Below are 21,033 nucleotides of genomic sequence, written 5' to 3' on the forward strand. Positions count from 1 at the left end.
CAAAACAGTCAACTCTTCTGTGCTCTTCACAGGAAATCTACAGTCTCTGGGTGCCACCTTCCTGCTAGGCCAATTTGAACAAATGCTTCTTCTCCAAAAGGATAAAACTATAGCTGGGAAAAGGGAGGTTATAGGAACCTAGGTCTGTATCACCCTTACAAGTCAAGGTAGACACTTTCAGCCCTACTGTATTAATACCAGTCCGTCTGATGTGAAGATCATTGTTTTTTATAAAATTCACAGTCATATTGCTTGATCTGCCAAATATACCCAGTCCCCTCAAAGTGAGGGTTTACACTAATCCTGCACCACTGAAAGGGTCCCAAGGATTGCCAATTTACAATGCTATAAACTTGTATTCATCCTCCAAATAGTCCTATACCACAAAGCCTAACAATGACAGAAGGTACCTGTTGCTTAGGACATATTCTGCATTTTAAAAACTGATCTGGATGCATTCTCCCACGGGGGTGTCTGGGATTAGTCAAAATATAGCCCTTGAGTCAAGGGCAGGTAGCTTACAGCATCTGAAGTCTTCTTGCCTGTGGGACCTTACCAGGTTTTTCTCTTTCTTTCTGCTCTCCCCCATTTCCTTTTAGACTACCCATGGCCCCTGCATAGTGACCCCTCCCTGCCCCCTCATTTGGGGGCAATTACAACTAAAAAGGTTGGTGAAGATCAATGGGTTCAAATTTTTTTCTATATACAGATCACTTCAATATTTACTCCCATTTTACCCACTCTTCTTTTCCACCAAAAACAAAAGATGAAAAACAACTTCCAATGGCAATAGTACTTACTTTTGTGAAATAGCAGTGATAAGTAAATTATGAATTCAGACCAAATACAAAATTATAACCATTATCATAATACAATAAGAAGACAACAATCTGAGAACTAGTTCTAGACCAAAAATTCTTAATGCTTGTTCAAATACCAGGTAACATTAAGAGACCTGAATGGGGGACCCAGGGGCTACCTTAATGCTTGTTCCACTATTTCAATTAATCTACAAGAATTTATTAAGCACCTATTGCTCTGTGCTAGGCACTAGGGCAGGGGTGAGGAACCTGCAACCTCAAGACCACATGTGGCCCTCTAGGTCTTCAAGTGTAGCCCTTTGACTGACTCCAAACTTCACAGAAAAAATCTCCTTAATAAAGGATTTGCTCAGTAAAACTTGGCCTTAGTCAAAAGGCCACTCCCAAGGACCTAGAAGGCCACATGTGGCCTCAAGGCTGAAGGTTCCCCACCCCTGCAATAGGGATATAAATACAATGAATGAAACAATTCTTACTCACAAGGAGCTTATATGCTAATGGGAGATGATGGGAGATGACAATGATAATAAAAATAATAAATGAAAAAAATAAATAGCATTTATATGGTGTTTAAGATTTGCAAAGCACTTTACACATTAATCTCATTTGATACAACTACTTTGGGAGGTAGTTGCTATTATTACCCCCATTTCACAGATAAGGAAGCTGAGGCACAGAGAGGCAAATATTTTTTCTTCAATGACTTGCCCCATGGGGCACCTAGGTGGCACAGTAGATACAGTACTGGCCCTGGAGTCAGGAGGACCTGAGTTCAAATCCAGATTCAGACACTTGATACTCACTAGCTGTGTGACCCTAGGCAAGTCACTTAACCCTGATTGCCTCAGCAAAAAAAAAATATATATATATACACACACACATATATATATATATATATATATATATATATATATATATAAACTTTCTATAGGAAAATAGGAGGGGAAGGGGAGTGGTGATAGAAGGGAAGGGAGGATAGATTAGGGGAAGGAGTCTTCAGGTGAGGGAGAGGCAAGATGAGGAGAAAATCTGGAACTCAAAATCTTGTGAAAGTGAATGTTGAAAACTAAAAATAAACAAATTAATAAAAAAAAAAATGACTTGCCCCAAGTCACTTGGCTAAGTAAGTGTCTGAGGCAAGATTTAAACTCAGGTCTTCCTGACTCCAAGTCCAACACTCTATGTACTCTGTCACCTGGCAGCCCCTATGGAAGGATATGTAGGGGTACACATATGCAGAATAAAATAAGAATAAATTCAAATAAATACAATTTATTAATACAAGGCAGATTGAGAGGGTACTAGCACTTGAGATCAGTAAAGGTTTTATGTAAAATGTGGTCCTTCAACTATTTCTTGAAGAAGGGGAGTGAGGGTGTGCATTTGTGAAGAACAGAGAGAAGGCCAGTGTGGTGGGGAGAGTAACATGCAAGGGTACTGTAAAGAGAGACTGGGACAAAGTTTTGAAAGACTTTTTAAAAGCTAAACAGAGTTTATATTTAATTCTAGAGAAGGTGTCCTTAACCTTTTTTTGTGTGTGTCATGGACCCCTTCTCAGAATAATATTTTCAAATGCAAAAAAAACCAAAACCAAAACAAAAACATCCTATTAGAAGGAAAGCCAAATACACTGAAAGTCATCAAAATATACAAATTCACAGACCCCAGGTTAAGAACCCCTATCTAGATGATGAACTTGTAAAGGAGACTAAAAAGAACTTAGGTAGAATCTTCGTCATGAAAATCCAAAAAGGAGAGAGATTATTTAAGACGAGAAAGTGGTCAACAGTGTCAAATCTAACAGTTTAAGAAGGATGAGGATGCAAAGACTAGTAGATTTGGTGATTAAGAGATCAATGGTAACTTTGAAGGAAGCAGTTTCAGTCAAGTGATGAAGTCACAAGCTATATTGCAAAGCACTGAGGAGTAAATGAAAGGAGAGGAAATGAAGGTAGTGAATGGAGACAGCTTTTCTAGGAGTCTGAGCAAACAAAGGATAATAGCTTGAAAGTATGATAGGGGCTAGTAAAGGTTTGGTTTTTTTTAAAGGATGGGAGAGATGGGCAAATGTGACAGCAGTAGGTATAAAGACTGAGGTTGAAGATTAAAGAGAAAGGGTGACTGAATTTAAAATTTTTGGAGAAGCTGAAAGAAGATGGGATCAAGGATCTGTAAACAGATAGGCTGACCTTGTCAAGAAGGGCCACCCATCATTGTCACAGTCTTTGAGAAAGGAGATAATGGGGGATGATGTCAAAGAGTTTTAAGATGAAGAGAAGGGAAGAATTTTTCAAATTCTTTTTTAATCAACAGAGTATAATTTCTATCATTGGGGGGAGAGGTTTTAGGCTTTTTTTTTTTTAATGTCAAAAAACAGACCTCATACTCTGAAAGGTTAGGAGCTACTTCCCTAAACCTCATCCCAGAGGCCAGGGGCTCAGATCCAAACTGCAACTGAAGATACACTGAAAAGAGTGGGGAAGTCGAGCTTATGATTCACCTGCCCTGGACAGTGGCAGGTGTTGATTCCAGCCACTGTCATCTTTACAATTCCCTAGTCTTGGAAAGACTATTGTCCTGAGGAACAAAAAGAGAAGGAAAGAACACCTCTAAGCTGAGGTGAAAAGGTCATTTAGGAGCCTGTGGAAGGTAAGACGGCATAAGAAAGCAATGATGGGGAGAAATCTCCTGTAAGACAAAACATCTAACTTGGCCTGGTGTTCCCCCTGACCCCTATGCTAGAAGCTAGAAAGGGGGCTGGCAGTGAAGGAATAGTCACAAAGAAGTGGCCCCTCCCCTATGGCCTTTTCTGAAGCTCTGACATAGGACATTTGTTGAGAAAGCTTCAGAATTTTAAGAACACATCCATCTCAGTGACAAACCAGGCTCCAGAGAACTGTATCAGTCCTCAGGGTACTGATCACAGAAACCTGGAAGTCAAGGATGTCAACATCTTTTCTAGGGAATAGAATGCCCTGTTTCTATTGTGTGCGATCTCCACTTAGCACAACTGTCCGTACTCAGGTGAGGAGAAACTACATATACATTTAGCCCAGTCAAACAGGCTAAGACTGCCTTGCCTGTGCTGTTAATTAGAACTCCTCAGGTACTGTTCCAAGTTGCCTGGCCAAAAAGTGGTAAAAAGTGTCTCATAATTAGCAAGTTTCCCTGGCCCAAAACAAAGCAGAAATCTCAATGCCCCTCCTACTCCAGAGCTTCTCACAGTTATTGATACCAGTGAATTCACTGCAGCTTAAGACAAACGCACCCCATTAAAGTTCAGCTCTAACCAAGAGAGCCCAAGATTCATTTTTACATGCCTTCATTTTGATGCTTATCTATGTCTACCTGGAAGCTGAGCCCCAAAACCTAAAACATGAATTACAGGTGTGGCCACTTCACTAACATTCAGCCCTGGAAAAGGGGGTGAGGAGGGTGCTGTCTTTCAGGATTGGGGTGGGGTGTCCTGGCAGGACTGGGCTGGATTCCAGCATAGTAGTGAGCCTGGAATTTGCCCAGAAGTGGTATGTTTCCTGCTCTTACCAAAAAACCAACAGTAATAGTTTCAAAGGGGGCACAATAAAATGCAAGGGAAATTAGGATTCATAACTTTTATGCTTAGGCTCTTTTTTTGAGACCTCATGTCTAGTTCAGTGGGAACCAATAAATGTTGGCTATTGCTAATTGATCTATTCTGTCAGTGATGTTCTAACATGCTTTTTCCGCTGAAGGTCAGGAGTTGGTGGATCTCCACCAAATCTTTTTTCCCTTCATAGCTGAATCTGCTTCCATCACAGCTGGGGACCCTTACTCTGTCCTGGCATGTTCTCCAGGAAAAAATGTATAAGTATGCAACAGGAAACTGACAAGCTGTGAATCAGAGCTGCTAGTTGCCTAACAGAAGTTCAACTTCTATCCTCCTCCCTCCCCCCCTTGCTGCTTCTCAAAATCCCTCCTAAGATTAGACCCTCTACTGGAAGCCAGGAATACACAGGGAAAGACCTCATACGTCACAGTTACCTTTTCTGATCTCGAAACATCCTGAAGACCAGCAACAGAAACATCTGGGGAGGAAAGTACTGAAATAAGAGACCAGAGTTCGGTACAATCCCCTGTTCTACTGCTAATTTGATGACCTGGAACAAGTCACTTCCTTTCTCTGTGCTTCCATTTTCACATCCGTAAAATGAAGGAAAAATCCCTGTTGCTCCAAACCATCACTTTAAGGTGCCATAAAGGTGAAATATCATTCACAATTTAATGTGAGGACTGCTCTTGAATTTTACAGCATACCATATTCTTCAAAGCACTTTCATGTATATTATTTCATTTGACCAAATCAATTTGAATTTGGATTTCATCATAATCTTATCTATAACTTTTCATTTATTGCTATGAACTCTTGTAAAAGTTAAGTCATCTCAGTATGTTTTGGTATCCAACTAGATGGTAAATTCTCTCATGGTCAGGAACTGTCTTCTGTTTCCTTTTAATATCATTTATTACATTTAATAGAGAGGACAAGGCGTTTTTTCAAATGTATGTTCACTAGGGTTGGGGGGGAGGCTGTGGGAAGAAAGAGGGGTTGAGGGTAGAAAAATATCAGAGTCTGGAAGGATATTAATTACAAGCTCATCTAAATAGAGGGGACAGGAACACAATTACGTCCTGCTCACTCTTTCTTCCCCAGGGGTTTGCAATGATTGCATATTCATTTTTCATATAAGATACAGAGATGTATAATATACTTCACTTATCCAGAAGCCAGCTGCCAGCTGTCCTTGCCACACACAACTACCTTGCAAGAACCAGAAAGCCAAAAGAAAATGCCTCCAAGAGCTCAAAATAGATGATACAAAGTCTATGCACTTTACTCATAAGTAAACCCCTGAAACCTTCACTCACTCTTTTACTTTTTAATTACAAGCTCATCTAAATAGAGGGGACAGGAACACAATTACGTCCTGCTCACTCTTTCTGCCCCAGGGGTTTCAATGACCTTCTAAGAGGGAACAACAAGGTTTGTGCTGGGTTTGTCCTGCAAGGCTTGGTTCCCCAAGCAATGGTATGGACAAGGGAATCACTGAGATAAATAGCTGTTCAAGAACATACACATTCCTTTCTATTCCATAAAACAGTTAAACACAAGGCTGCTTGTTCACCAAATGAAATAAAATTCATTCATCAACCTATCCTATAATGGGGGGGTAAAGGTGTTAGGGGTTGAGTTGAGCTGTTATCTCAAACTGGCTATAGTCAGGGACCTAGAGAAAGACCAGAAAAGAGAGATTCTTGATACATTTTACTGACCAATCACAATGCTCATCAGGAAATGGCTTTGTCTGCAACAAATCTCCACCCCTAACTCAGTCTCTAAGTTCCACGGTGAGGTTCAGTTATACTCACAAAGCCCTTCAGATTGGGAGCAGAATTCACAGCTGTGTCCTCTGTCTTTTTCTCCTCCTCTCTATCTGCACCCCCCAACTCAGATGTAGAAACATCCAAGTCTTCTCAGGCCTAGGGGCCCCACCTCCTGTGGGGGAGAGGGAGTGGCAGGAGCACATTAGTCCGGGAAAAGGTGAGACACTGGAAAAGCCAGTCAAGTGTTTCTATTCCAACTGGAAATGGAGAGTCACTGAACGTTTATCAGACAAGTTTCAGGGAAACTATCCACCAGCACAGTCAAAAGTTGACAGATAGGGAACCTCCCAACATGCTGGCTAGGCCTAGGTAAGCTAGAAGGAAAAAAGCTGGCCCAAAGTAGCACCAGATGTACCAAAAGAGTGCTCTACATGTGTTAATGGAGCTAACATGCCTGTCTGTGCACACAGTGGCTCTAGTAGCAGTTGTGGATATATAATGGGTACTAAAATTTACTCACTTTCCTCTGCTTCTTTCTTTTTTCTGTTCTCAGCAATCACCACACCAAACCTAAACTTTCTTTTACACACAGACTAACAAACATCTCCCTGGAGGATCCCACCTTTCCTGAGAAAACCAAGTGCCACTAGTCACTAGACCAGGCCTGGTCACTCACCAAGGAATACCTGGGATGCTCTCTCAAGTTCTGGGCCATAGGCAATTAAAAGGGCCTACAGGAACCAGCATAATCTTGGAAATTAATTGCATGAGAAGCATTTCCCTTCAATAGGAATGGTTAAGAGAAAAACTAGGGCTAAAAATTAAAAGACCTAACCTCCAGTCTTGCCATCATGCTTGCATGATCTTGATTGCATATTCATTTTTCATATAAGATACAGAGGTGTATAATATACTTCACTTATCCAGAAGCCAGCTGCCAGCTGTCCTTGCCACACACAACTACCTTGCAAGAACCAGAAAGCCAAAAGAAAATGCCTCCAAGAGCTCAAAATAGATGATACAAAGTCTATGCACTTTACTCATAAGTAAACCCCTGAAACCTTCACTCACTCTTTTACTTCGTTAGCAATAAAAATGGCTGATATTTATACAATGTTTTAATATTTGCAAAGGACTTTACCTAAATTATCTCATTTGATCCTCGCAACATTCCTGTAGTTGTACAATTGAATTATTTCCTGTGCAGGTTTATTCCCATTTCACAGAAGAAGAAAGACAAGTCAGAGAGGCCAAGTAACTTGCCTTTGGCTAAGCAACTAGTAAGACTATAGGCAAAACACAAACCAAAAGTCTCTAAATTCAGTGCGCTTTCTACTAAATCATGCTCCCTCTCATTCCAATGAGATAAGCAGCAGCCAATGAGAAGCAAGGAGGAATGAGCAGCAAGAAGTAACAGCAAGCATTGAGAGAAAAAAAGAAAAATGTTTTAAAAGCGGATATATAAACAATGTAGGCAATCACAAAAGATAAAATAAGTGATTCTGATTACATGAAACTGAAAAGCCTTTGCACAAACAAAATTAATGTATCTAGAACAAGGGAAGTGGTCCACTGGGAAAAAACTTTGTATCAAATTCTGATACAGGTTTTCTTTAGAAGATATGTACAAAAATACCAGAAATAGGGGGAGCTAGGTGGCGCAGTGGATAGAGCACTGGCCCTGGAGTCAGGAGGACCTGAGTTCAACAGGCCTCAGACACATAACACTTGCTATGTGACCTTGGGCAAGTCACTTAACCCCACTGCCTAACCTAAAAAAAAAAAAATACCAGAAATACCTAAGGTCAAAAGCCATTCTCAATAAAGAAGTGGTCAAAGAATATGAGCAAATAGTTCTCAAAATAAGAATTACTTGCTAATAATAAACATATGAAAATGTTCCAGATCACTAATAATATAGTAAAAAAACAAATCAAAACAACTCTGAGGTTTAACTTCATACCCAGAAAACCAGCAATGGTAATAAAAGATGGGAATAGTCAACACTGAAGGTGGTGGAGAGACACACATATTAATAATGTATACACTGCTGGTGGGGCTGTGCACTGGTCCAACCATTCCAGGAAACAATCCGGAATCATGCAAAGTCACTAAAATGTCCATGCCCTTTGATACAAAGATTCCACTATTAGGAATATATTACAAGGATATCAATGAAAAAAAAGAAAGGCTCCTTACACACCAAAATATTTGTAATAGCACATCAAGTAAATGCCCATCAATTAGTATGGTTTAACAAATTGTGGTACATGAATGTAATGGAATATTATTGTACTATGAGAAACAATGAGCATGATGAAAATAGAGAAGCATTTTAAGACTTAGACTGATGCACAGTAAAGTAAGCAGAACCAGAAAAACAATATAACAATGAGTACAACAATGTAAGATGAAAGAACCACAAAAATAGCCAAAACTGAATGTTACAAAAATTACCAAGAACAATCTTAGCTCCAACAAAAGGATGAGAAAACAGGACTCCTGCTCCTTTTTTAGAGTCAGGCCAGAGGTGTGGAATAATGCCTCTAACTTTAGTTTTCATTATGTTGATTACTTTTGCTGAATTTTCTTTCTCTCTTCCTCTTTTTAATTGCTTATTAAGAGTTTACTCTCTGGGAGCAGAAAGGAAAGGGTTGCCAGGGGAAATCTACGCAATGTAAAAATAGATGAAAATCTTTTTTTTTTTTTAAAGCAGATCTAGGAACTCAAAAAAGTACAGAACTCTGGAATTCTGAAGGGATAAATGACTACTCACACTTTGAGAGGCCTATCGCACAGTCCTCTAACTAAGGTTCAAAATCATGAGTCACCAAAAAGAAGTTACAGATTATATTCCATATATTCTGTTTATGATGGCTGGTTACTATGTAATGTATTTTATAAAGAGTCCCATGAAAAGTGATTTAAGATTTTTTTTAAATAGTTTTGAACTTTAAGTTTCAATTGACTAGAAACTTCATTTATATAAAACAGCTCCTTTCCCCACAATGCCAGACAAAAGTGTCAATGTACTTTCCAAGGTGCTTTGAAACATAAAATGGGATAAATGTTAAAAGTGCTTTAAAAGTAAGTGTTCATACTTAAACAGAGATAATAATTAAGTTAAGATACTTAAGTACTTAGCCAGGTAGGACCTTGGAATTGAACTATGGAGATAGGGAGGAGATCCTTACCCACACTCTTACTACACCTAATTTTTCCTATCAAATTTCCCTAAGTGTGAGGGACTTCATTTCATGCTGGATAACCCTCTTACCTTTGGCATGAAAGGTCCAACCACTCCGCCAGTATTCCTGTAGCTGCACTCGTTCCTGCTGCCCTAGGCTACAGACTTCACTGTAGAACTGTCTCTCTATATGGACATAAGCAGCAGGGATGGCACCCGCCACCCCCTTGGCCCCAAAGAAGCCATTCACTTCAGGTGAAGCCAAAAGAATGTGGTACTCTGCCCGAGTGCCCAGGACCAGATCCATGTAGGCCTGGGTTAGGTTGAAATAACCAGTAGTAAGGTAGATCTTAGCATCCCTCTCTGCCTCTGTCAGCAGTGTCTCTGTAACAATCTCATCAATTTTAATCTCAAAAGGCTTCATCTGGATCAACGGATAAATCCAGGTATCAGGAGCTGGCCTCCGGTCACCAGCTGCTGCTGCATCTTCCTGGGTCAAAAGAGAGTCACTGTGAAAAGTCTGGGCATGGAGCAGCTGCTGTCGGGTCCGAGCTGTGTTGATCACATCCATGACTCTCTTGTTGGCTGCCTCACAATATGCGGTCTGATCTCCTGGAAAGGGACATGGGGAGATCGGTGAAGAAGGAAAAGAAACAGATGAGACTCAAAGCCACGGTTCTATGATGTCAAGACACAGGCACTAATAACAAACATACAACCTTTTGTATACAAAGTGGTAGGTTCTGCAAATTCTCTTAACTGTTCTCTGTTGAAACCAGGGGTGTTAATCTGTGTTGACCAGTTGGGGAAAGATTAAAAATAACTCATCTATATAGGAATACAAACTATGACCTTGGCCTACCTCATTAACACCACGTTCTATCATGTATTATAGTCTACTTACCTTAAAAAGTTGTTGTGTGGCTCAAATGAGGAGACTATATATAAAATGTTTTTTGTAAACCTTAAGTGCTATATGTCAGCTAAAAAACTTTTTGTTTCTTTTTATTAGACCTATGATTTCATTGTTTAGGAATGGCCCTACAAAGGCAGATTAGCGATTGATCTGTAACTTTTTATAGTCCTAAAGGGTTGACTTGCCATTTTTCCCACAAGCAGTATTGTCAGAAAGGGTCTTCCTATCAGTTTTGCCATGCTGTTATTGTGATGATGATGATGATGAAGATGGTGAAGAGGATGACAACTACTACCAAGTACCACATGAGCTAAGTGGCCACACACATTCCCAGGGCAAAGTGAATAAGTAACTCATCTCTTCCCTGAATATCCTCTCTAAAATCCCTCCTTCTGGCTCTCTTCTTCAACAGAGCTTCATCTCAGCCATCTTGGGTCTCCTGAGCACAACCTCACTACTACCCACTCCTGACGAGAAGACAGTATTGACATCTCTCTTTATCCAAACGCTTTCTCCTTCTCTCTACACATGTTCAAGTCTGTCCTGTGAAAGTTAGATTATGAGCAAAGAGACATGTGGACTGTCTCAGGTTTGCTTAAACAGTTATACCCTGTTGAAACACAAGAAAAAGGAATGGGACGAGACAATTCTAAAGCCAAATTCTAAGCAGAGACCTAAATCCCCTTCTACATCTTTACAAATAATAAAACATAATCCCTTTCCTCAAGGAGTTTTTCATCTTGTAGAAGAGGTAAGGCAGTCGCACAATCTCAGGGGGCTGGCTGCCATCAGGGATGAGAAGCAGAAAATGCAACAAACAACCCAACTATCTTTCCAGATGATGAAACAGAGCCAACCTGGGCCCCACCTGGATAAAGTCTTAAGTGAAGAAAGATGAGGGGCCTAGACTACTGCCACCACTGATTTTTTTCTTCCATTCAACACAAATTTATTAAGTGCCAGGCACTGTGAATACAAACACTAAACCAAAATACTTTCCTCATAACAATCTCTGGAGATTTAAAAACAAGCATATGGTCTCATACTCTAGAATAAGGGTTCTTAATCTGGGTTCCACGGATACCCCCCCCACAAAAAGGGGGGTACTTAGGGAGATTTCAGAGATCTATAAAATTGGATGGGGAAAAAAAGATGCTTTTACTATCATTGACATCTAACTGAAATTTAGCATTTTCTTTCCTTTATTCTAACATATTTAAAAACATGAGGTCCACAGGTTTCACCAGACTTTTGTGCCAGGGGTCCACGGCACAAAAAGATGAAGAACTGCTGCTCTAGAACTTACCCCACAGAAACATTTCCACTCCTCACAATGATTCTGATCTTTGATTCTTAATGAAGCTTTGAATCTATAGGAAAGGAAGGGAAGGGAAAGGCTGCCTGACAGGAATACTTGAGGTGGTGGCACAAAGTAGCTAGAGTGAGCTTTAAAAGAAAAGTGAGCTGAGGATGGTTTTGAAGACACAGATATCATATGTGTCTATATGGAGAATGGGAACCTCTCAGTCTTCTTTTGCCATTCCACAAATGCCCCATGATACCCTCACCAAGATGATTACTTGTGATTTCAACCACAAATCTTCTTAAAGACAATCAGCTAAAGCCACAGGAATTGAAAGAATGCAAAAATCCCCTGGGCCCCAAGGGAACTGTAAACCACCACCAAGATTTCCTGCATGCAAAGAGTAGAGTCAAGGGCTCTTCCATTTCACTATCTAGGCAGGAGGCTACAGACTCATGTGTAGGTAGGAGCTGCAGAAGTCCCTGTATGCCAGTGGTTTGGGAGGGAAATGCTCCTGAGCAGTCCAGTCAATGCACCACAAATAGTCATTTACCAGAGCAGTTTCCTATAAGTGCTGGGCAGGCTCTTGGCTCACTGCCCTAAGCACATAGCAAAGAACCCATACTGTTCCCACCCTTCCTGGTGCCAGATCTTTACCACAGAGTCTCCTTTGGCTAGGCTCTGGTGACTGAAGTTTCCTTCATTCAAAGCCCTGGACCTCTTTCCTGCAGAAAGCTGAATGAAGAGGCAAGACAACCACTGCCCATTCCTAGGCCTACAGCGGAGCTATCTTGATTTTCAAAGTCCAGCATCACAGAAGTGGACACTATGAAGATCAGCTGGTCTAAAGCAAATAAGTCACAGAATTAGTCCAATTCACCAATCCCAATAGTTCCCCTCATCTTATTTCCCAGTAATACTCAAAGGGTCAGGAAAGAGAGACTACCATAATTTCATCTTTCAGGAAGACGGGGTGCTAACTTCCATTTTAATTACTACCAAACCAGCTCAGTTCATGCAGTGATCCAAACCAAGCACATCCCACCAGTGGAGGAAGCTGAAATAATAGCATCAAGTCAACAGCAGCACCAAAAGGATGAAGGGAAGGAAGGGTAGGTCTGTAAACACTCAAGAATGCATCCTTCCTCTTCCCTATGTGTCTCAATCGTCTCATCAGCCTGATAAACTGACAAGGGCAGAGACCAAACTGGTATGGGGAGCTATAACAGCACTAAATTCTACATGAAAGCTTAGTCACCCTAAGACCAAGTAGGTTCTCTTCTCCCGTGGCCTTATGTATACTAATAATAAGTGTTAACATGCTATTAAGCTTGTTGGCTCTGCATTCCCAACTATCTCACCCACTGGCAATATCAAATATCAAGGACATGTGTAAATAAAATAACTTATTCACTGCCACCTTCCAAAGCAACAAGAACAAAATCACTCAACTCAAAGTCACACTAAGGATTTTATTTTTGTCAAGACTGCGATTGCAGCAGAAAATTTTGATTGAAGTGTGTCTCTGAATCCCCTAGACATGAATAGCATTCTCAACTCAAGAAGCTAAGAATCAAAGTATATGCTGGCAACACACTACAAACAGGCAGGGAACTCACTCTCTTGCTTCTCATCCCTGCCCAACCAAAACCTCAGCAAAGTTATACAGCACAATCCCCCTACCTTTGTAAGGATGTACCATCCCTTCCACCATCTGTACAGTGTCATCACCCTGAAGCTGTAAGGACACATCCCCTACTGCATTCACAAGCTCTGTGAAGAAGTCAGCAATCTCTGGGCAGTCCTGCAGAAACACATATCGGTCCTGGCGATTGGTGAAGTAGGAGTCACTCAGGTTTGCACTAGAGGGAGGGAAACAGAGGGTAAAGAGCCTATTTCTGTCAAGGGCATCACTACCTTTTTTCTAATCATCCAGGTTTACAGCCTTGGAATCATACTTGACTCTACACTCTCCCTCACATCTACTTATTGCCAAGTCTTATTGTGGAGATAGAATCAACCTTTCTTATATCTGTTTTCTTTTCTCCACACATACCAATCTCCTTTAGACCCTCATCATCTCTTGCCTAAAGAATCAAAATAGCCTCCCAACTGGTCTCCCTGACTTGTATCTTCCACTTCAATCCATCTTCCACACACCTGTTAATGTGATTTTCCTGAAGTCTGACCATGTCACTCCCTTGGCTCCCCTTTGCCCCAAGGATCAAATGCAAACTCTTATGGCATTTAAAGCCCTTAGCCACCTGGCTCCACTCTAGCTTTCCAGTACATACAATATTTTACTTCCCATCACACACTCTATAGATAGTCTAAGCCAGGCCCGCACAACCTGCGGCCTTCAGGCGGCTTACAGGCTGCTTGCAGCATGCCAAAGGATGTTTTCCTCTACATTTTTCGAGGGCTGCCCAAAATCTTTTGGTGTGCCCTAAGTGGCCCTCAAGCCAGCAGTTGTGTGGGCCTGGTCTGACCAAACTGATCAACTTGCTATTCTTCACATACAGTATCACCTCTCCCAACTCTGTGCTAAGGTGAAGGTGCCCCACTTCTCACTTCCACTTCTTAGGATCACTACTTTCCTCCAAAGATCAGCTCATGTGCTCCCTAATTTTCTGATTCCCTTCCCCTACCTGCTAGTGCTTAACACCAAAAGTTACCTTATATTTATAACATATGTAATTTTGTTTGGACTGGCAGTCTCTCCCAACAGAATGTAGGCTCCTTGAGTCCAAGACTATTTTATCTCGGTATTTCCAGTCAGTCAGCCAATCAACATTTATTTAGTTCCTACTATGGGCCAAGCATTGAGTTAGATGCTAGGGATACAAAGAAAGGTGAAAGACAGTCCCTGCTCTCAAGCAACTCAGTCTAATGTGGAAGACAGAATCCAAATGACTATGAACAAATAAGCCATATACAGGATATACTGGAGCAAGAGAGAGGAAGCTGTAGAAATTAAGGGATATCAAGAAAGGTTTCCTGTAACAGGTAGGATTTTTAGCTGTGAATTTAAGGAAGACGGGAGGTAGAAATGAGGAGTGAAAGGACTGCAGGCACGAGGGGCAGCCAATGAAAATGCCCATAATGGGGAGATGGAGTGTCGTTTGAGGAATAATTGATGTTGACTGCCAATGTCACTGGAGTAAAAGAGGAGGTGGAGTTGGGATGGATAAAGTGTAAGACAGAAAAGACATGGGGGGGCAGGGGGAGAGAAGGTTATGAAGGGCTTTGAATGACAAATAGAAGCTTTTCTATTTGGTCCTGGAGTTGATTGGGAACGACTGGAGTTTATGGAGTAGGAAATGGGGGTGACATGGTCAGAATTGCCCTTTAGACACTTTTGACAGCTGAGTGGAGGATAGAATAGAGAGGAGAGAGACTTATGGTCAGACAACTAGCAAGCTATTTGCAATGGTCCAGGCAGAGTTGATGAGTGCTTACACCAGGGTTGTAGCAGTGTCAGAAAACAGAAGGAGACATTTTGAGAGATGTTACGAAGGTAAGATCGATAGACCTCGACAACAAGAGGGAAGGAACCTGACATATAATTGCATTTAATGATTCTTGTTCACTGACTGATTCATACAGAAAGGGTATCTTCCTAATGATCTAGCCTAGCCTTCAGGCCAAACAGAAAAAAGTTGGCTGACTCAACTCCAGATACTCCAATCACTAAAATATCTGAATGGCTCCTACATAGGCAATGAAGGAGAAATTAATAAAACAACCTTTGCCTTAAAGGGCTTACTATCTTGTTGAAAAGATAAAATATAAACACATGAAAAGGGGACAAAACAGAGAAGCACTAAATTACACTTCTATAAAGAAGGGATAGATCACTGTTACAGAGAGGTCACATGGAAGAGGCAGAGCTTAAACTGAACTTTAATGACTGAATAGGACAAGAGGAGTACTGGACTCCTCTTAGGTATTCCCAGTGGAAGGAATGGTATGAGCATAGTCCTGGTATTTTTTTAGGACTGTGACAGCAGAGACCATGAAGAGATTTCCCTTCATAGTTACATCCCCCAGTAACAGAAAAAACATTTCCTACATCACAGAGAAGACCCCATGAGCTGCCAAAGGGGGCCAATGCTAAGGAAGACATCTAAAAGGTAGAACATGAGGGAAAGTGAGGAAAGAGGTTTTCTAAATTTCAGGGAAATTAAAGATATCTCTTTTCCTTTATCTTCCCAAAGCCCCATCATTTCCTCCAAAGTAATCCTGAAAAAAACCATGGCTCTGATGAGATGATAGACAGAAGCTAACTCACCCACTCAAGATCACATTGTTGTCAAAAAGATAAACTTTGATGTGCTGAAGGCCAATGGTTTCATTGAAGCGTTCAGGAATAAGGAGCCGGAGGAGCCCACGAAGGTTTGGAGTGTGGAAGAGGGAGACACGGACCTGATCAGGAAACTTCTGCAGTAATGGGAGCAGCATTGTGCGGGAGTTCTTCCTACCTAGAAATGAGGACAAAATCATAAAGAACAGTAACTTGGAGGGGGTCACAGTGATTCCAGATCCCCATAAAGCTACTGGTCAGGATCTAACTAGCAATCTTAACATCACCCAAGTTGTTTGCCTCAGCTTCTCAAACCAACTGGTGCTAATTCTATCCAGGGAATCCTCCCCAACCACATATTACAACATCCACCAGAAACAGAAGAGATGAGATTGTTTGAGTCCTCTTAGTATGTGATAGCTGTACCTCTTTCCAAGGAGAGTGAAAAGAAAACAGTGGGATTTTTTTAAGGAAAAATTCAGAGGAGAAAAGGGGAGCAACACCTACCTCTTGATCCCCGGGTAAAATCTAAAAGAATGGAAACTTTGAGGTCTGAAGAAAAATTTGCTTGTAGTGACCTTTCTAGACTACTTTCTATACAATCCACCTGTTGAGAGAAAAGACCCAAAGAAAATATAAGTAAAGGACCTAAATACTATTTTTTTTTTTGCTTTTTTGGTGAGGTAATTGGAGTTAAGTGGTTTCCAAACTTTCAACTTCCTGCAGTGCTTCTCAAAAAACGGGGCTCCATACACAAGAGTGAAGCAGGAAAACAGAAGCACTTAGGCTAATTTGCCTTTTCACATTTAAACCTCTCCCCCATTTTCCACTAGGGTTAGAGTCTACCTGGCCTATAAGTATCTAAATAAAAGCAAATTAAAATAAAAATCTACTATAAGAAAAAGTGCCTATTTCAATACTCCAAGTCACAAAACAAACCCAGAGAGACAAATCTAAAAGATGGTCTCATTCATTTTAGGTTCATGATAAAAGTTATAGACTCAATCTGCATAGAGGGAGGTATTTACATTCTATACAACTAATCATCTCAATTTCCCCATGTTAATATTCATCACAGATGACAAGAATGACATTACAGAAAGATATTATTGGGGCAGCTAGATGGCTTAGAGGATAGAGCACCGGCCCTGGAGTCAGGAGGAGCTAAGTTCAAATCCGGCCTCAGACACTTGACACTAGCTGTGTAACTCTAGGCAAGTCACTTAACCCCAACTGCCTCACCAAAAAAGATATTATTGGCTGTTTTAAAAAAGTTATATATAAATCATACTACATCTAATTCATACTATCAAGAAATCAAGCCAATCAGATCTGATCTGTATTTCTGTTAACACTTATCTAGCATATGGAAGCCATTGGGAAAGGCTTCTAGTAAATTCTAGTAAATGGTATAGCTAGGAAAAATGAAAGGATAGGAGATATAAGACTACTTCTCATCCATTCCTCCATCATCACCAGTCACACCTCCATCTAACTGTTACCTTTGTACCTTGAGGTACAAAGTAGATGGGAGTTCAGGTCATAGCAACTTTGTCTTTTGACTAGAACATAAACTTTATACTAACTCTTATGACATCTGGGATAACAGGGCCTTGAGTCAACTGCGTGAGTTTCTAATTATTAACTCTAACACAGAGAGAAACAAAGCCATAGGGTTTAAGAAAATGGATGCATTTTGATGCAGGACTGCTTTCCCAAAACACTTACCAGTTCCTGTTCCAAAGGACCTGTCCCAAGATACAGAGAGGCCATCACTACTCGCCTTTTGGCTGTCTTTATCTGTCCCTTTAAAAATAAAACAAGACAAAACACTGAATATAAACACAATCCCTGCACTTACAGCTTTTTCTCATTTCTGGCCTAAGCAATCTCAGACTACAATGCAAACCAAAATTCCCTTTATCACCATCAATTAATATTTACTACGTGACCATGGTAAAGGTTTGTAATAAAGAATCTACAGAGATTAATTTAAAATGACCATAATGTTCCTTGATCCTCCTGGCATATAATTCAAATTATGCCCACATGAAAACAAAAGGAGAAATAAAGGAGGCATTTGGGTCCAAAGCTGAATATACTTTTTAATATTCCTAAAAGTAAAACTCAAAAGAAAAAACTTTGAAAAAAGAAATCACAAGCTCTTGGCACAGAAAGGAGTTGGGTGTCTACAATCTATATAGTCTTGTTTTCCCAGTCTGATGGTATGGTCAGACAAAACCCACCCCAGACAAAACTCACCTTCATGAGCTCAAAAAACTCTGCTGGAGAAGATAACACCTTAACGTGAGAGCTAGAAACACCAAATTCTGGAACCAAGTTTCTTATCCATTGAAACCTGTGGACCCCCTCTGGACACAGGCAGCAAGGAGGGGAGGTGACCTGAGGAACAGGTGGGGACAACAAGGGAGCCAAGAGGAGCCATGGTGATCTAAGTAAATAAAGAAACAATGTTGTTACATTCCACCACATATTCCCTCAAAAGCCTCTCCAGAGATGATCAAGGGCAGCATTTCAAGAAGTTTTTCTTGGCTAGCACTGGAGCCACTGGGAAATTGGGCAAACGAGAGACTGAAAAAAAGGAGATACAAATAAGGAAGGGAAGATGGGAAGGGGCACTAAATCAACTAAGCACAAGAAAATGGACTGTGGTTTTTATCACTGAGTGTTCAATTTTACCTCAACCAAAAAGTTCTATCATACAAAGTGCAACATACCCTCATTCACACACCTGCTTATAAAGCCCCAGGAACAAATTCAGAACCCACAGAAGACACTAAATATTTTTAACACCACTCCCTAACAACCTGAAATTCATCTTTCAGAAAACCTACCCAATTTACACACCGAAAGACGCCTAAAGCAAAGGAGTTGGCAAGTCATTAGAGATATCAAAAACCAAAACAGCTTATGACCCAGGCTACAGACTGGTATGACTGACAGCATGCAAAAGGGCAACAGGCAAAGAACCTAATTATTTCTTTAAAAGTTAAATTTTAAGAGAAAATTCAGTAGCATCTAGGATTGAGGAGGAAAGCAACTCAACAGTGGATTACAGGAATTGCCTCTTCCCCATTAGAAATAACATTTCAGGCTCAATTGCAGTGTGATGAGTCACCTCTTGGTCTCTGGCAGACTCTGATTCTGACCACACCATTCCATACCCCTAACAGAACTCTCCTCAGGAACCTGAGAGTAGGAGTGGCAGTAACTAGTTTTGCCCATGAAGCCACACAGCAGGAACCCTGCTCAGATCCTTATAAGATAAGTAGAGTCTTGGGAGAGGAACAAGAGCCCCACACAGGTGGGACCCATTCTGTTTCATGATTGCTGCACCAGCACTGACCTTCTTCATCACAAAAGGAAAGCAGGGGGAAGGATACTGAAACATCCCAAGGCCTAGATGACTACAGATTCCAGGAAGATGATTTCAACTTACTTGCTTTACAATAAAGCACTAAGCTTCCTAAGGTCTGTAAATACCTTTGCACAGAAGCCAGATGCCTCACAGATAACTTTCCCAGAAAGCCCACCAGTTTGTCCCAGACAATTCAACGTCATGATGGCTTGAGTCAGTTGACAGGAGGTAACTAACTGATCATCTGCACACTAGAAAGTCTGGGGGTTGGCTTTAACAATACCATGGAGTGAGTGAGAAAGAAGTTATGCTTCCTAACAATCTCGATAATAGCTCTTCAAATGGAATGACAGTTTGTGGCTGTCAATTTCTTAAGTCCTACTGTGCTTACAGATATTAGTGGGCAGTTACAACTCTAGAACCAAGAATGTACTTATAAATAGTTTATTACTGTCTCAGTCTAAATCTGTAAGCCATCCTCCATCATCCTGCTTCTAAGCTACCTTTGACATAAAGGAGGTAAGATTCTTGATATCAACAGGAAAAATCACATGCAAAAAAAAAAAAAGAGAGAGAGAGAAAATGGCATAATTGTTTACCAAAACAACCCCCTGAAAATGACAACAGTAATATTTGTTAACCAAAAATGTAATGGGGAAATAAAGACAGAAAATAAACCAGTTCCTACTCTCAAAGAGCTTACATTTTACTGGTGGAATACATACATAAATACAAAATAAACAAAAATTAAATGCAAAGTAATTGTGGGAAGGGTGGACAGGAGAGCACTAACAAGTTGGGGAATCAATTAAGGACACTTTTAAGTGACAGCACCAGAACTGAGTTAGAGTGATGAAGAACATCTACAAACAGTGGGTAGGACAGTTGGGTGAAAGTTGCGATGAGAAAAATTTAGAACAGATGTCAGGGAAAACTTCCAAGCAATTAGAAAACTATCTAAAAGTTGAATAGGCTGCTTGAGGCAGGTGGTAAAGACCTTTCTGGAGGGGTCTTCAAGCAGTGGCTGGATTGCTCAAGTTAGGTTTCCCATATTAGTTGGACTATGGCTGCTGAGGTCCCTTATAACTCTCAAAAACTACGATTCTGACATAGATGATGATCCAGCAAACAAGACTATTAAAGAGTAGTCAAACAGCAATAGCACTTCTAGGGCTGTATCCAAAAGAGATCATAAAAATGGGAAAAAGGACCCAAATGTACAAAAATATTTACAGCAGCTCTTTTAGTGGTGGCAAAGAATTGGAAATTGAGGGAATGCCCATCAATTGGGGAATGGCTGAACAAGTTGTGGTATATGAACGTAACGGAATACTATTGTGCTATAAGAAATGATGAGCAGGTGAGTGCAGTGAGCAGAACCAGGAGAATATTGTACACAGTAACAGCCACGTTGTGTGATGACTAATGTTGATAGACTTAAAACCTTCTCAGCGATACAAGGATCTAAGACATCTCCAAAGGCCTCACAATGGAAAATGCTATCCACATCCAGAGAAAGAACTATGGAGTTTGAATGCAAATCAAAGCATACTATTTGCTCTTTTTTTTTTCTTCTGTTGTGTTTTGTTTCCTCTTTCTGGCAGTTTGTCCTATTAGTTCTAATTCTTACATCACTAATGTGAAAATATGTTTAACAGGAATGTACACGTATAGCCTATATCAGATTACGCACTGTCTTGGGGAGGGAGGTGGGAAAGGAGGGGGAGAAAAAATTTAAAACTCAAAAGCTTATGGAAGTGATT

The 21,033-nt window shown here is 40.6% G+C and overlaps 1 protein-coding gene across 7 annotated transcripts in view; it reads right to left on the minus strand.

Moving 5' to 3' along the window:
- The window catches only part of PGS1 (phosphatidylglycerophosphate synthase 1), a 135,982-nt gene that overhangs the window by 101,819 nt on the left and 13,130 nt on the right, over positions 1 to 21,033 (minus strand). For all 7 annotated transcript variants that reach the window (XR_003568107.1, XR_003568108.1, XR_003568109.1 and 4 more), the window contains exons 2-7: positions 18,154 to 18,343; positions 17,620 to 17,697; positions 16,399 to 16,498; positions 15,880 to 16,069; positions 13,272 to 13,450; positions 9,460 to 9,981 (exon numbers count right to left, since the gene is read on the minus strand). Coding sequence is in view for 4 of the 7 variants with exons in the window: in XM_027850185.1 (XP_027705986.1) it covers positions 9,460 to 9,981; positions 13,272 to 13,450; positions 15,880 to 16,069; positions 16,399 to 16,498; positions 17,620 to 17,697; positions 18,154 to 18,343 (1,259 nt within the window). In the remaining 3 variants the exon portion in view is untranslated. The remainder of the gene's footprint in view (positions 1 to 9,459; positions 9,982 to 13,271; positions 13,451 to 15,879; positions 16,070 to 16,398; positions 16,499 to 17,619; positions 17,698 to 18,153; positions 18,344 to 21,033) is intronic.

The sequence above is a fragment of the Vombatus ursinus genome, unplaced genomic scaffold, assembly GCF_900497805.2.
Source record: "Vombatus ursinus unplaced genomic scaffold, bare-nosed wombat genome assembly UNPS02008996.1, whole genome shotgun sequence".
Taxonomy (NCBI): Eukaryota; Metazoa; Chordata; class Mammalia; order Diprotodontia; family Vombatidae; genus Vombatus; species Vombatus ursinus.